This window comes from Rhinopithecus bieti, unplaced genomic scaffold (assembly GCF_001698545.2).
Source record: "Rhinopithecus bieti isolate Rb0 unplaced genomic scaffold, ASM169854v2 scaffold_2314, whole genome shotgun sequence".
Classification (NCBI taxonomy): Eukaryota; Metazoa; Chordata; class Mammalia; order Primates; family Cercopithecidae; genus Rhinopithecus; species Rhinopithecus bieti.
The window spans coordinates 2,532,434-2,548,651 of NW_016803781.1; the positions used below are offsets into that span (position 1 = coordinate 2,532,434).

Below are 16,218 nucleotides of genomic sequence, written 5' to 3' on the forward strand. Positions count from 1 at the left end.
GGGATTATAGATCTGTCATTTTGTATCTGCCAATTTTTGCTTTTTATTATTTGAAGTGATGTTATTTGTAACATACAGATTTCAGTTTGTGATATCTTTTTGTTGGATTGACCCTGTTATCATTAAGAAATACATCTTTATTTCAAAGCAGCATTATTGCATAGTTTGCCTGATGTTAGTGTACTTATGCTGGCTTTGCTTTGGTTAGTGTTTGTATTATATCACCTTTTCCATCCCTCTGTTTAAACTATATCTCTTGTAAGCAGTATATTGGGGGAGGGTCGGCTCTTTATCCAGGCTGAAAAACCTTATCTTTTACTTAGAGTATTTAGTCCTTTACATGAAATGTAATTACTTAAATAGATTTGTAGCTACTTACTCTTTGTTTGCAATTTGACCCACCTATTTTATGCCCTACTTATATTTCTTTTTTTGCCCTTCTGTTGATTAGCAAATGTTACTTTATTTAATTTTTCCCTCTTTTAACTTGTTAGATATACAGTCATGTGGAGCTTAATGACAGGGATACATTCTAAGAAATGTGTCAATAGGAAATTTCATAACTGTGTGAACATCATAGAGCATGCTTACAAGAACCTACATGGTATACCTACTACACCCCTAGGCCATATGATGTAGCCTATTGCTCCTAGGATTCAAACCTGCGCAGCATGTGACCGTACTGAATACTGTAGGCAACTGTAACACAATGGTAAGTATATCCAAACAAAGAAAAGGTACAGTAAAAATACAGTATTACAGTTTTCTGGGATCACTGTCAAAAGACTGGGTCTTTTGCTGGCCTAATATCATTATGCAGCGCGTGGCTATATATACTATTTTTTATAAATTACCTTAGAAATTAAAATAAACATCCCTGACTGATTACAATCCAATGGAAATTATTACTTATACTAAAATTATTACTTACACTAATCCCCAATAATCCTAGAACCTTAAAATATTAACTTCATAAACCTCCCCTGCCTTTTCTGCTACTGTCATGAAATATAGTTCTAGATTATTTTAAGCTCGAGAAACACAACATTATTGTTTTATACAGTCAATATTCATTTACATTTTACGTACATATTTACCCTTCATGCTCTCCATTTCTTCCTGCATCTCCATCTGGATCATTATTCTTCTGACTAAAGTACTTCCCTTTAGTATTTCCTGTCATGCAGGTCCACTATTGACAAATCCCTCAGCTTTTGTTTGTCTAACTATATCTTTATATCACTTCATTTTTTTAATGAGAATTTTTAATTTCAATTATCCACAAAACAATATTATAATACTTTATAAAATATTAAGTTTAGGCTACTATTATTCATTTTAAAAGTGTGCTAGAAGGCTGTTTTGCCAAGTTCCTTTTTTGGTAAAGGTTAACTTCCACATTAAGACATTGAAGACGAAAAGCTGTTGGAAAACTCTTCAAATGTACAAAGTTGTTTATTTTCTTGGCAATTTAAAATACAGAAAATTTAAAATGAATACACATTAAGTTAGTGTTTTATCCCTACTACACAATTGTTATTATATAAGGAACCGCTCCATTCAGTTAAAACCTAATGAATACCATCAACTTTTCCTGGCTTACTTTCCTGATCAGATTTAGTATATAAACATAATTTTGTTACCCTTTTGAATATACTTAGAAAAATTACAATATTATAGTTCACAGAAAGCCCTTTAAAAATCTCATGTCACAAGTTGTTGACAAGAGGAAATAATTATGTCACTCTTCTTAGGAAGACCCTCTTGGTAGAGAGAGTCAATACTAAGCAGGTTACGTAAACAGAAAAAACAACTACAATTTTTAGTACCAGAACCATTGCCAACTTACATGAAGTCCATCTGTCACATTTTTAAATGGTTTGAATTTGAACATATATGCCATGGCACAGAATTTTAAATCTAATGATTAAATCAGGTAAATAATGATAGTTAAGAATTATATCCTGAAAACAGAGAAACCTAGTATAAGGCTTAATTTAAGGTGTGACTGTATGAGAGTATTTTATAACATACACACCAGACCTTCATTTTATTTATTAGATTCAATTTTTCCTTTGCTAGACACTTATACCACTAATGCTGCTATTCAAATCTGTATTTTGAAATTTCAGAGTGACTCTTAAAAATAGTCTTATTTTGTATGTTTAACTTTTGCACTTCAGGGCAAAAACTGTCCTCTTTTCACCACTGTTAATATTCAGAACAAGGTTTCCTCCCCAAATCAACCATTTAATATATTCTAAAAGAGAAAAAACGATCACCATTATGTAGACTTTAAAAGTGAATGTAGATTCAAACATGATTTGAAAACTGGAGTTCTAAAAATGTTTTGCATAAAAGCCATATCCCACTGGAATGAATGTGAAGCCATAACTTCACTATTTTGAACAAATAACACCCATTTAGTGTATAAGAAAATTAGTTTTATAGTTATACTTTATACACTCTTAAAAGCCTCCAGAAGGTAGCTACGTCGAGGAGCTTTGATGCAGGCAGATCCAGTTTTGTCACTCCATGATATCAACACTGAAGCATCCTCAGCAGGTCCATCGCTCTTCTTGTAAAAAGGTTTCACATTTTGACTTTTTTCTCATATTTCTTTTTAAATACAGTTTTCCTCTTCTGTCCATCTATTTCCGTTTCTTTTTTTTTTTTTTTTTCTGAGACCGCGATCTCGCTCTCTGTTCGTCCAGGCTGGAGTGCAGTGGCTGGATCTCCGCTCACTGCAAGCTCCTGCCTCTGGGTTCCAACGCCATTCGCTTGCCTCAGCCTCCGCTGCAACTAAAGGCTGGGGTCGGCAGCCGGCGCGCCCCGGCCGCCCGCACAGGCACGCCCGGCTAATTTTTCGCATTTTCTAGTAAAGAAGACGGGTTTCACCTGGTCTCGATCTCCTGACCTTGTGCATCTGCCTGCCTTCGGCCCTCAACAGTGCGCTGGATTACAGGCATGAGCCACCGCAAGCCCGGATCCTCTGTTGCGATGCTATTGTCAACCTTGAGCAAAAGTGCGTTCAAGTCCCCGCCGCATCTGGGTCATATTTTCCCTAGATTTGTCGGCACCCATCACCATAAAGACAACTGACTGAGCAATATCTCAGCAGTACCAAGTTAGCTTTCCAACAGAGGGCTTTTTACAAGTGCTGGGGTCTTACTCTGCATGTTATGCTAAAGATTAAAAGATTTCGCCCGTTGGATGTGGGATGAAGTACAGTTTGCAAATATTACTAGGTTGGCCTGTACAAAAGTCCACTGCGGGGCAGTGGGTGGGCCTCATGCCTGTGAAATCCAGCAGCTTGTGGGGAGGCCAGCGGAGCAGATCATGAGGGTCAGCGGAGTTCGACAACTAGGCCTGGAAAACATGGTGAAACCTGTCTGCTGACTAGAAAGAATAGTATAAAACATTAGCCGCAAGGTGGTGGTGGGCGGTGCCTACTCAGGGAGCTGGGATTACAGGGGTGCCTACCTGTCAATCCCAGCTACCTCCGGAGGCTGAGGCAGGAAGACAATCGGCTTGAACCCAGTCGGCGGCGGGCGGGGGGCGGCGCCCCGCGGCCCGCGCACCAAAGGGCGGAGGCGGACGGTTGCAGTGAGCGGTAATAGGCCCCCAGATGGCCAGCACTCGCCAGCCTGGGCCAGGGGCACGGCGACTCCCGCATCTCAAAAAACCACGGAACACCCGCAAACACAAAACAAGAACAAAAGAATGGAACCTCGACCACCAAGATTAAGGCTCACTTTCCCTAGTTTACCTCTTTCATTTTTCTAAGCCAAACTCTTCAGAAAGGAGTGACGTGAAAAATTTATTTTCTACTTTTCAGTTCCATATTAAGGTAGAATATTAATGTAAGGCATTATACTGTTCAAATTCCACTTCTGTGGTCGTAACATTTAATCAGTTTGCAGATCCTGGTTTTATAATTCCCTTTTGGAAAAACCTGGCCATATCCGACTGCAAAAGGAGCGCATGATATTAAGATTGCCTACGACCTCGCTCTTAACTTAGAAAAAAACTTTTGAGAATAATAAATCAGCAGAAACTTTAAAAAACTGGGAATGGAATTATTTGAGTCCTAAAATCAATTTTAGATTTTATTATGGTGATAGGCTTTTTTTCTCATCAAGTTTTATCTATAACAAATTTTCTTTGCAGCGAATTCTGACTTCGGGGAATGAAAAGAAAGGAAATGGATTTATTAAGCAGTAAGTCTCAGTGTCCTTCATTACCATGCTATCATCCACATTGTCTCAGTATCTTAGCTCTACTTTTTCTTTGGACCCTGAATCGGTTGGAAAATTCATCATTGGGTACTCTTAGAGGTTTAATATTGAACGAAAAAGAAAGACGTGGTTTTGTGGAGCCACTATCTGGATTCCAGTTTACCATTAAAAATGTGCAGAGTAAAGAAGGATATCTTCTTCTTTTGAACCCCTGTAGAAACTCTACACAGGTTCTTTATATTTTGGTAGATATGCACAGTATGGAAATAGGCTACCTTGAAATTAAAAGTTTTCTCCCAGCCTGTCACTATCGGCTGCTGATGCAGTGGAAGTTGTTTCCAAGAAGGACTGAATATATTCAAATGTTGGTCTTTCATCAGGGTCCTTCTTCCCAACACGAGATCAATCAATTCATGGAGGGATTCTGGACAGCCCTGAGGGCAGGGCAATCCTGTATCCTCGCTCCACCTGTTTCAGCGTACTTCACGGTTCACCATACCTGGATATGCACTCTGCGCCTTTGTTACCAGTTTTGGTCTGCTAAGAATTTCCAAATGACCAGCATTCAGACTTTATTGTACAACCCAACATACCAAGTGCAGCTTCAGGAGCTGTCCATTTGATTGGAAATTCTGCACCTGTCTTCGCTTGTAATTCAATGTCTTCAATTAACCTTGCTAAACCAAAATCTGCTAATTTTGCCCACAAGATTTTCTGCTACAAGAATATTAGCAGCCCCGGAGGATCTCGGTGAATATAGCTGTCCATTCTTTCAATATATGCCATACATGCAGCATCTTGAGCCCAGCCATATCAACCATGTGTAGAAGCGTTCAAATACTGTTCCATCTCCTTCCTTCATCCTTAAGGAAATATAATAAGCTCCCTTTTGACATAATAAGTGACAATGTAAACTGCTCTTCGCAAACACAGCCATATAGTGGGAACAAGTTTACCACTGTCTTTTTTTCTTTTTTTTTTTTTTTTTCATTATCTGAGCTTCTTCAAGGAAAGTTTCTGGCATCAATTGTGCCTCGGTTTTAGTGTTTTTGGATTGCTACTTTTGTAGTTCTATTCCATGTTCCATCCACATTTTGCCAAAACACTCTTTGTCCCAGTTTACACGTCTAGTCGGCAAATTCTCACAGGGATTTCCCCAAGCTCTGTTTGCTAGACCTTGAGTCTTGAGGTTTCACAGTTGGACACACAGGTTGTTGAACGTTGTGGCAATACTCTATCAGCATGTTCTGTGTAGTGTTGTGTTGTCGAATTTCCTGCAGAGTATCCAATCTGTGTCTCGCTGGTTGTGATATAGCTATCCACCATTGACAACGGTTTTCCTATTTTGTATGTTTCACACTGTACCCCTTACCCTCATCCCAATCATGGAATGAGAGGGAATAAGCACCTTTAGTATTTCACTCATCCTCTTTTTGGTTTTGTTTTGTTTTGTTTGCTTGTTTTTTGTATTTTTGTTTTGTTGTTTTTTTTTTTGAGATGGACGTCTCGCTCTGTCCCCAGCGTGGAGCTGCGAGTAGCCCGGAATCTCAGCTTCACTGCAAGCTCCGCCTTCCAGGTTTACACCATGTCTACTGCCTCAGCCTCCCAAGTGGCTGGGACGTATAGGCGCCGCCACCAGTCACCCAGCTAGTTTTTTTTTTTTTTTTTTTTTTTTTTTTTTTTTTGTAATTTTTTAGTAGAGATGGGGTTTCAGCTGTGTTGCCGCAGGAATGGTCCTCGGACTCTCCTGACCTCGTGATCCACCCGTCTCGGCCTCCAAAAGTGCTGGGATTACAGGCTTGAGACACCGCACCTGGCCCTGTTTGTTTGTTTTTTAGATGGAGTTTTTGCTCTTGTTGCCTAGGCTGGAGTGCAGTGGCATGATCTTGGCTCACTGCAACCTCCGCCTCCCAGGTTTAAGTGATTCTGCTGCCTCAGCCTCCTGAGTAGCTGGGATTACAGACATTCACCACCACGTCCAGCTAATTTTGCATTTTTTTTTCTTTTAGTAGAGACGGGGGTTTCACCATGTTGGCCAGGCTAGTCTAGAACTCCTGACCTCAGGTGATTCGACTGCCTTGGACTCCCAAAGTGCCGGGATTACAGGCGTGAGCCACCACGACCAGCCATTTCACTCTCTCTTCCTAAGAAAATAGCTCACCGATTTCCAGGATTCAGAAGTAATCTTTCAGTATCTTTTCTCCCCATTTTGCGAAAATACCATTCTTCTGCCTGAATGGAATCTGCAGGTGCTACATAACTGCTCAGGATATAACCATTCTTTCCTGTAGCGATTGATCTTGCTTTCCACCCGTCTCTTCCGTATTGTTAATTATTTGAAATCTTTCACCCTTAAATGAAAGGTCTTCTGTAGTTCTAGCTTCATAATCATAGAAGGCCACAAATATAGTAACACCACCTGTTAAACCAGCAGGATATGAACTTGGCACCACTGAGAACGAGGAAGATGCACCTCCAAAAGGTGTTACCCCTGAGGATCCTCCAAATGCTGTCATGGAAAGACTGCTGAAATTAACTGCTGTTCCCTTTGCTGAAGATGACGGACATGGTGACACTGCAGCGGGTTCTGCTCCTATGGCTCACCCTTGTACTGACAGGCTCTGGAGTATTTTCAGGTATTTAATGGCTGGAATTTCGTTTTCTTTGCTTTTAATGCAGCCCATTATCAAATCTGTCCTCCAGCTGCTGCAGCTCAGGGTGGTGGGAGGGGGCGATGGGTGGAGGGGAGGCCCCGGGGCCCTCTCCCTCCTCCACCTCCTCATCCCCATTTTGAAGGAAATTTTGCTGGGAATAGAATTCTAGGCTGGCAATTATCTCTCTCTCCTTTAACGATGGTCATTTCATTGTCTTCTTTTTTTTTTTTTGAGACAAAGTCTCCCTCTGTCACCCAGGCTGGAGTGCAATGGCACCATCTCAGCTCACTGCAATTCCCGCCTCCCGGGTTCAAGCGATTCTCCTGCCTCAGTCTCTTGAGTAGCTGCAATTACAGGCATGCACCACGCCTGGCTAATTTTTGTATTTTTCGTAGATACGGGGTTTCACCACGTTGGTCAGGCTGGTCTTGAACTCCTGACCTCGTTATCCGCCCGCCTTGGCCTCCCAAAGTGCTGGGATTACAGGCGTGAGCCACTGTGCCCAGCCTCACTGTCTTTTTTAAAAACCATTTTTCTTAAGATGTCAGTCAGCAAATTGTTGCTCTTTAAAAGTATTGTGTCTTCCCCACCGTTCACCATAGCTTTTTTTTTTTTTTTTTAAAGATAGAGTCTCTCTGTGTCGCCCAGGCTGGAGTGCAGTAGTGCGATCTCAGCTCACTGCAAGCTCCGCCTCCCAAGTTCACACCATTCTCCTCCCTCAGCCTCCCGAGTAGCTGGGACTACAGGCACCTGCCACCACACCTGGCTAATTTTTTGTATTTTTAGTAGAGATGGGGTTTCACCGTGTTAGCCAGGATGGTCTCGATCTCCTGACCTCGCGATCCACCCGCCTCGGACTCCCAAAGTGCTAGGATTACAGGCGTGAGCCACTGCACCTGGCCTGTAAAATTCTTAGTATTATCTTTTCAAATATTGCTTTTGCCCTATTCTCTCCCTTCTCTTGCTGAAACTCCAAACCTACATGTGTTAGACCTTTTAAGAATGTCTCATGTGTCTCTAATGGTCCTGTTTCTTTTTTTGATTCCTTTTCTCTGTGCTTCAGTTTGAGATTATCCACTGACCTGCCTTCCTATTTATTTTGTCTTGAACTCTAACCAATCTGCTATTGAACTGAACCATTAGTTCTAATTTCAAATATAGTACTTTCTGTTCTAAAGTGTTTAAGTCTTCATAATAAATTCAAATTATCCTGAAATTATGTATCCCTTCATCTATTTTGTCCATCTTTTTCTCTTTTTCCTTGAACATATGATTCATAGTTATTTTAAAGTTATTGTCTGCTAACTCCAGTATCTGACTCACCTGCTGGTCTGCTTTTATCGCCTTGTTTATGATTCACATGATCTTGCTTCTTAGCATGTCTCATAATTCTTTACTGTATGCTAAACACTACACAGTCCTTATATAATGTTATTGCCTACCTGTAAAAAAGACAGAAAAGGGTTCCCTTTGTACTCTGGTAAGCAGGTAAGGAGGGAGCTCATCATCCAATAAGGGATGGCGCTAGGTTGGGTTGTCATTTTTGTAGGACCCCGTCTGCTTCTGCCTTGACCCTGTTTCTAAGGCATGGCCCTCCATGGAGTTCAAGGAGCGACTTTTATTTTCTTAGCACTGGATTCAGTTCTGCCCATAACAAGTTTTCAGCTTAGCTCTCTGGCCTCCCACCCCACTCAGCTTGAAAACTTGGCATGTGTTTTGAGAGGGTGACTAATCTCATATGTGGGGCTCTCCTCTAGTCTTATTTTGAAATTCTAGCTCCAGAAACCTTTTCTGTATTTTTTGTCTCCCAGAAGCAGCCAAGCCTGGATGCTCATCTGCCTGCTACACCTGAAATCAACAGACACCCTGGGTGAAAAGTAGCTGTAGATACTCAATGTCACCAGACCACTTCCTCTAGGGTTTTCACCTCTCGCCCACTCTGTTTCCAGCCTCCAGCCTCCAGCAGGTCTGCTTCCTAGGCACTGTAAGGCTGTAGGAGATTTCAGTGTGCCTTCCAGAAGTTTCTGGCCTCTCTCTTCAGCTCCCCTCCAACCTCAGATTTCACCAAATGTTGTATGGGGAAAATCGGTCATGCATTTGAGTGCCCCATCACACTCCCAACCAAATATCCAATTTGTCAATCCAGTATGACCAGAAAACCTTGGCTAGTATCTCTTTCAAAGCTAATAGCAGTCCTCTGCCTCTACTCACATCTCCAGAACTAGCACGCTTCCACAGAAAAGAAAATACCTGGTGCTCCTTAGTGCAGCTCTGGATGAGCCTCCTGTCTCTGGAACTTTAGTCCAACTGTCCCTCACTGCTTCCATAGCACCCTGAAGCCTTTAAGAATGCGACTTTTATGGCATGCTCAGCTTTTTATACCTGTTAGCATCTCCAACTTGATACTATATTTTGCACTACTAATTACTTTCAATGAATTTCTAAATATTTATAAGATATTGAGTAGTCTTAATATGTTCCAAAGTACAGTTTAAATATGCTTTTGAAAGAAAAGCATCAGTAAAACAGTTACTTCTTACCTCTTCATAAAACTTCACCTGAGGTACAGCTTCATTAATTTCATTCAAACAAAAATCTTTAAATAGCAAGAAACCTAAAGGAAAAAAATAAAAAATTTCAGGGTGGGCAATTAATTGAAATTTTATCCCACAAGGGTGTTTTCAAAGCAATGTGTTTATACCTCGACCTCTTCCTCCTCTACATTTTTTTTTTAAAAATTCAAGAAACTAGTGAATTAATTAATTCCTAGAAGGAAATACTCTGGGCAGAAAAATACCACATACTTGGCTCATTGCTTCAGGATTCCTTCCCTATTCATGTTCCCCCCTCCCCACTCCCCACTTTCTACATACTTTCTACAAAAGTATGATACAACAGAGCTGACTTTCACGACCGCCACTTGGAGCCGCTGACCATTGTAGTGACCAAAATAACAACCAAAGGAATAAGAGATACAGACAGTATGAAAGTGTTGGTGAGAATCACCAAGACACTAATAAACACTATGCCCACTAAAATAGGACTAAACTCCCTAAAACAAAACAAAACTTCCAAAAAGAACTTCCCACACCTTTCTAGTCCCTTCTCCTGCCACTTACTCACGATTTCTAAGTCCCTACCAAATACCTAGTGCCAGAGCAGATTACCCATTCCCAGGTCATTCTTTACTCCTTCACAACTACATGCCTCATCTTTAAATATCTTTGCCTAGAATACCACGCCCCTCTCTGTATCTTGAAAATTCCTAAAATAACCAGAATTGAACTCAAAGGCCACTTGTGCTCTGAAGTCTTCTCTGATGAGACAGCCCCTATTGCACAATGCCTGGTACACAGTAGGTGGTCAAAAAATGTGCATTGAATGAATGTTTGTTTACTTAGCCTTTCCAACATTCTGCCTAAATATTTACCACACACTAATTAATTACCTGATTTATAAGGCTTCCATTCCATTTGAAATCCTAGTGCCTAGCTTAATGCCTAATGGTCACGCCTAGATAAACAAAGTTGAATAGTACAAGCTGATACCAGACTGAAGGTAGAGATACTTGAAGATTATAAAATTCCAAAAAGTCAAAACAATTACATGGAGAGTTCGCAGAAACAGAAGCCGCAGAAAGGAACTGAAGAAAGACTCACAGAGTCTACCACATAGAGATGAAGTGGACCAGAATTCCCCAGGTGGGACTGAAAAAGGAAGTGGCTGTGATGAGATTTTAATTAACATTAGCATAAGGATCTTGTAACCTGAACTGGTCTGTGACTGATCCATAAATTCCCCTCCATAGTTCCTGGAATATGGCCTTTGAAAACGGTAAGCGTTCGTTCACTCAAACTAGAGTAGAATGACGAAGAGTACTAGTTAAATAGGCACAGCCAGACTTTACCAGGGTCAGGCGCACACCTGCAGGGGGAGCACAGCCACGCTCCTCCCACGGAGAAACTGCGATGACCCCAACATAGGCAGGAAGTAGGAAATTCAAGAAGCAGGCAAATGGGAAGGATACATCTCTATCTGTTTGTATGTTAGTATTTTGATTTTAAGAGTAATGATTGTTTCTTGATTTTCATTCATTTCAAAGGATTTCCTAATTTCCCTTGTTATTTCTTCTTTGATCTGTGAGTCCTTCAGAAGGGTGTGGTTTAATTTCAAAATATTTGGGGATTTTTCAGACACTGATTTCTGTTTAGCTCTGTTTGTGGTCAGAGAACATGCTTGGTATGATTTCAATGCTTTTTTTTTTTTTTTTTTTTTTTTTTTTTTTTTTTTGAGATGGAGTCTTGCTCTGTCGCCCGGGCTGGAGTGCAGTGGCCGGATCTCAGCTCACTGCAAGCTCCGCCTCCCGGGTTCCCGCCATTCTCCTGCCTCAGCCTCCGGAGTAGCTGGGACTACAGGCGCCCACCACCGCGCCCAGCTAGTTTTTTGCATTTAGTAGAAATGGGGTTTCACCGTGTTAGCCAGGGTGGTCTCGATCTCCTGACCTCGTGATCCGCCCGTCTCGGCCTCCCAAAGTGCTGGGATTACAGGCTTGAGCCACCGTGCCCGGCCGATTTCAATGCTTTTAAATGCATTGAAACTTTTAGTCTATCTAGGTGAATGCTGTATGGCACTTGAAACAAATGTGCATTCTGTTCTTGTAGGGTGGAGTATTTCATTTAAAAGAATACAAAGGCAATTAAACCAAGTGGGCTTGATAGAGTTGTTCAAGATGGTCCCCTGCAGCAACACAAATGGAACTGAACGCCATTATCCTAAGTGAAGTAAGTCAGAAACAGAGAGTCAAATACTGCAGGTTCTCATTTACAATTGGGAGCTAAACAATGGGTACACGTGGACATAGGGAGTAAAATAATAGGCACTGGAAGCTCCAAAAGGCAGGAGGATAGGAGAGGAGTAAGCCAAGAAAAAATCACACACTGGTTACAATGTGCACTAAAAGCTCAGAGTTCACCACTATGCAATGTATCTATGTAACAAAATTGCACTCGTACTCCCTAAATACGTCAAAATAAAAGATCATCCTCTGAATCTTTACTGAATGTCTATTTATTCTCTTTTGTTTGTTTGTTTGTTGTTTGTTTTGAGACAGAGTCTCACTCCCAGGCTGCACTCCCAGGCTGGAGTGCAATGGCAAGATTTTGTCTCACTGCAACCTCCGCGTCCCAGGTTCAAGTAATTCTCCTGCCTCAGCCTCTCGAGCAGCTGGGATTACAGGCACCTACCACCATGCCTGGCTAATTTTTGAACTTTTAGTAGAGATGGGGTTTCACCATGTCGGTCAGACTGGTCTCGAACTCCTGACCTCAGGTGATCTGCTCGCCTCAGCCTCCCAAAGTGCTGGGATTACAGGTGTGAGCCACCACGCCTGGCCATCTGTCTATTTTTTCTATCCATCATCAACAGTGAAGTGTTGAACTCTCCATTTGTAATTGTAGATTTGTTCATCTTTTTTCAATGTTGTCAGTTTTTGCCACATGTATTTCTTTTTCTATTTCTGGAAGAGAAAACTAACATGAGAATTTGAACTTAAGTATTTTGATCAAATTAGAGATGTTTTCAAAATGTCTAAATGACAAAATGAAATAATACCACACATGGACCACTGTCTTTTGGCTACACTTGGAATCAAACTGAAACTCTTCACCACAGCCTACCCACACCCTCTGGAGTCACCATTTCCTTCTCTGGCCTCATCTCACAGTGCTCTCCCCAAGCTCACTTCACTTAGGCCAAGCTTCTGTACTGTAGTTTCTTTAACACCAAGCTCATTCCCTTCTCAGGGTTTCTTACCGGCTATTCCCACTGTCTCACACACTTGTCCTGGATCTTCTAGACAAACAGCTCACTAGCTCACTTAAAATACCCCTTTCCTTGAGGAGGCCTTTCATGATTCTCATTCATTCTCACTGTCTTGCTGTCTATCTCGCATCCATTCACACACACACACACCACAAAACACTTTGTAGCACTTACGATGAGCAAAAATTGTCACATGTTTATATTTGCTTCTTTACTGTCTACCTCTCCCACTACAATGTAAGCTGCAATGCATAGGGTACAGGTGTTTTATTCTCTACTACATTTGCACAAGAGGATTGACTGAGACAAAGACAGAGCTCAGGAGAGAGAACAAAGGAAGAAAGGTAGAAGAGAGAGAATAGGTACAAGGAGAGGGAGAGAAGTGGGGGGAAAGAAGGAAGGAAGAGGACAGAAAGAGGAGAGATGAGGGAAAGAGGGAGTTGAATGAATGAGCACCCAGCTTAGAATGTGTTTACGTACTTCTTTAAAGAAATTTCCATTGTCGATTGGTAGAATAAGCCAAGGACTTAGTTTAACACACTATAGGAAACACAAAATATTATTTTCCTCCTGTGTGCACATAAACTGAAGCTTTACCTTCTATCAGCTGTTTAAATGGAGCTGTTAAAATGGAGCAGAAGGAAGAAAGATATTTGCTTTTTGGCTAAATCCTAAATCACTAGGACCTCCTAAATGTCCTAGGCTGAACACAACTTACCTTCATCAGCCTTAAATTATATAAAAAGCAAATGAAGCATGGCCTAGATTAGGGCAAAATATAAGAGGCAAAAATAAGGAAATACTTTGCCTAACAAGCTCACTTCATGATTGCAATTTCTCCAGATCTTAAAGAGTAAAAAATAGTGGCCTAACACCTGCTTAGTAGACATCTATGAAACGTGTTTACTTTGTTTCTATATTTGAACCACTGCAAAATGCTGAATATTGATTAACTTTTTAGTGTACGTAACACCCAGGAAAGGCAAACTATCCCAATTTGCCATCATGATAATTTTCAAAATTAGTAGAAAGAATTGTATTGCTTTTATAAAATGAAAGTTAAGAGCTTTTGAAAGTATTAAATACAAGTGGTTTCTATGAGAAAATTTGAAATCTCCTAAAATTAGAAAGGTGAAAAGAGAAATATGAAAATGTTCTTGCAAGAAAAAATATTTGTCCTCAGTTTTACCAAAGAGATTAAGACACTAGGAAGGAGAGTAGACTGCATAACTATTAAAACTTCCTCCCAATATTGACTAATTCTAAAAAACATTTACTGAGTATCTATTAAGAGCCACTGTGTTACTCACTGAGGATGTAATTGTGAAAACAGTGTTTTTCCAATACGGGGCTTATGGATTAGTGTAAGAGACAGACAACAAAGAAGTAAACACATACAATTTATAACAAGGAATATAAAGTAATTAAATATGATGCTGAGATAATGACAAAAAGAGGAAGATGTATTTCAGATAGAACGGTCAGTAAGGCCTTTCTGAGCTGTGAGATAAACAAAATACAATGCATGTCAGATAAGAAAAAAGCTGGAATATGTAATCTCACTCCTCTTCAACACTGTATTAGAGGTCCTAGCCAATGCAATAAAGTAAGAAAAGCAAATAAAGGTTTTCCAAATTGAAAAGGAAGAATTAAAACTGATTCTATTCAATCTGGTTACCTACCTGGCAAATCCTATCTTTGTCAAATCGTAAGTAAATTTAGCAAGGCCACAGGATATTAGGTCATTAGATAAGAACCAATGAAATTCTTATAAACTCATAGCACACAATTTTAAAATGGAATTTTAAAAGCAAGTCAGTTTGTAATAACAAAGAACTATCAATACATAGGAATAAATAACTAAATGACATACAAGACCAATATGCTAAAAACTATAAAATGTTACTGAGAGAAATTAAAGAAGATCTAAATAAATGGAAATATATACTCAGTTCATGGATTGGAAGATTTAGTATTGCTTAGATGTTAATTCTCCTCAAATTAATTTGTAGATTCAGTGCAATTACAATCGTAAGTCCAACAGGCCTTTTTAAAGAAACTGACAAGCTGATTCTAAAATATACATGGAAATGCAAAAAACCTAGAATACCCAAAACATCTTAAGGAAGAGGGACAAAGTTCAAGGCCTTAATGCTATCCAATTTCAAGACTCATTACACAGCCATACTAATCTTAATCAATGCATTTGATTGATTAATATGGTTATATAATTTAGTGGCATTAGATTAAATCACTGGAACAGAAATATAGGGTCCCAGAATATATCCACATTTATACAGTCAATTTAAGTCTTTTCAACAAATGATACTGGGAAAGCTGATATCCATATGGGGAAAAGGATGAAAGGAATTGTTACCTCACACCTTATAAAGAATTAAATTAAGGATTATCATAGAACTAAATGTGAAGGCTAAAATTATAATGCTTCTAGAGTATATATAGAATATCTTCACAGAAAATCTTTATGCAAAAGATTTCTTAGGCAGGGTAAAGAAAGAAATGATAAATTATACTTTATCAAAATGTAGAACTTCTGTTCTTCAAAAGACACTGTTAGAAAAATAGACCAGTCATGGACTGGGGTAAAATATTATAAAACCTAAGTTAGAAAAAATGCCTTGTAAATTTGCATTCAAAGAAACAAACAAAATTCTTACAAATCGATGTTAAAAGAAGAACAACTCAATAAAAGAACTCAAGGAAGATTTGAACACATCACAACACATGAACACTTCACAAGAAAGGAATATAAACACCCAGTAAGCCCATGAAAGGGACTCAGCATCACTGGTCATCATGTAAATGTAAACTAAGCCACTCTAAGATACCCCTTCTCAACTACTAGAATGGCTAAGTTAAATATTGACAGCCCCAAATGTCAGCAGGGATACAAGGCAGCCAGAACTCCAGTAAGTTGCTCAGGAGGACAGACAATGCCTTGGGTCCCCCATGCCTCCGAATCAACAGGCAGGGAAGGGAGATTTTGTGTGGGCTGGAGTGACGGAGCCTGACTGCCAAGGGGATCCACACTAGAGAGATAAGGAAGAGCGTGTCTGGAATACAGGAGATGTCCTAGGGTATCCCCCCCACTATTACTATGGCCTGTGATTAAAGTCAAGGGAAAACTATAACCCAATTCAGGTGGGGCTATGAATGTCCCAGACCTTTCGGGAGTAATGATTTCGGTCATCCCACCAGATACAGAACCATGACCCACTGAGGTGCTTACTGATGGTAAAGGGATCACATAATGCATGGCAGTAAGGAATACCAGCTACAACCATGTGACCAGTTAGAAGAATGAGGACTGCAACTGTCATGAGTGGTTCCCCCTTATTGTGTGTATGTTAAGCAAATATCTTGGCTTTCTTTCCCCCTTCTTATCCCTTTATCATGGAACAGAAGATATACTGACTTCCTAGTGTAGCATTTAAATATTGTTAACTTTACATGATAGTATTTAAGTTGCAGGACATCGAAGAAAA

At 40.1% G+C, this 16,218-nt stretch overlaps 1 protein-coding gene and 1 pseudogene across 1 annotated transcript in view; both read right to left on the reverse strand.

Moving 5' to 3' along the window:
• Positions 1 to 16,218, reverse strand: part of GRK3 (G protein-coupled receptor kinase 3) — a 164,743-nt gene that overhangs the window by 68,652 nt on the left and 79,873 nt on the right. Inside the window, 1 exon segment of the mRNA XM_017853173.1 lies at positions 9,433 to 9,506. Within this exon segment, the coding sequence (XP_017708662.1) occupies positions 9,433 to 9,506 (74 nt within the window).
• On the reverse strand, positions 4,521 to 7,134 carry LOC108515733 (tyrosine-protein kinase Yes pseudogene; annotated as a pseudogene).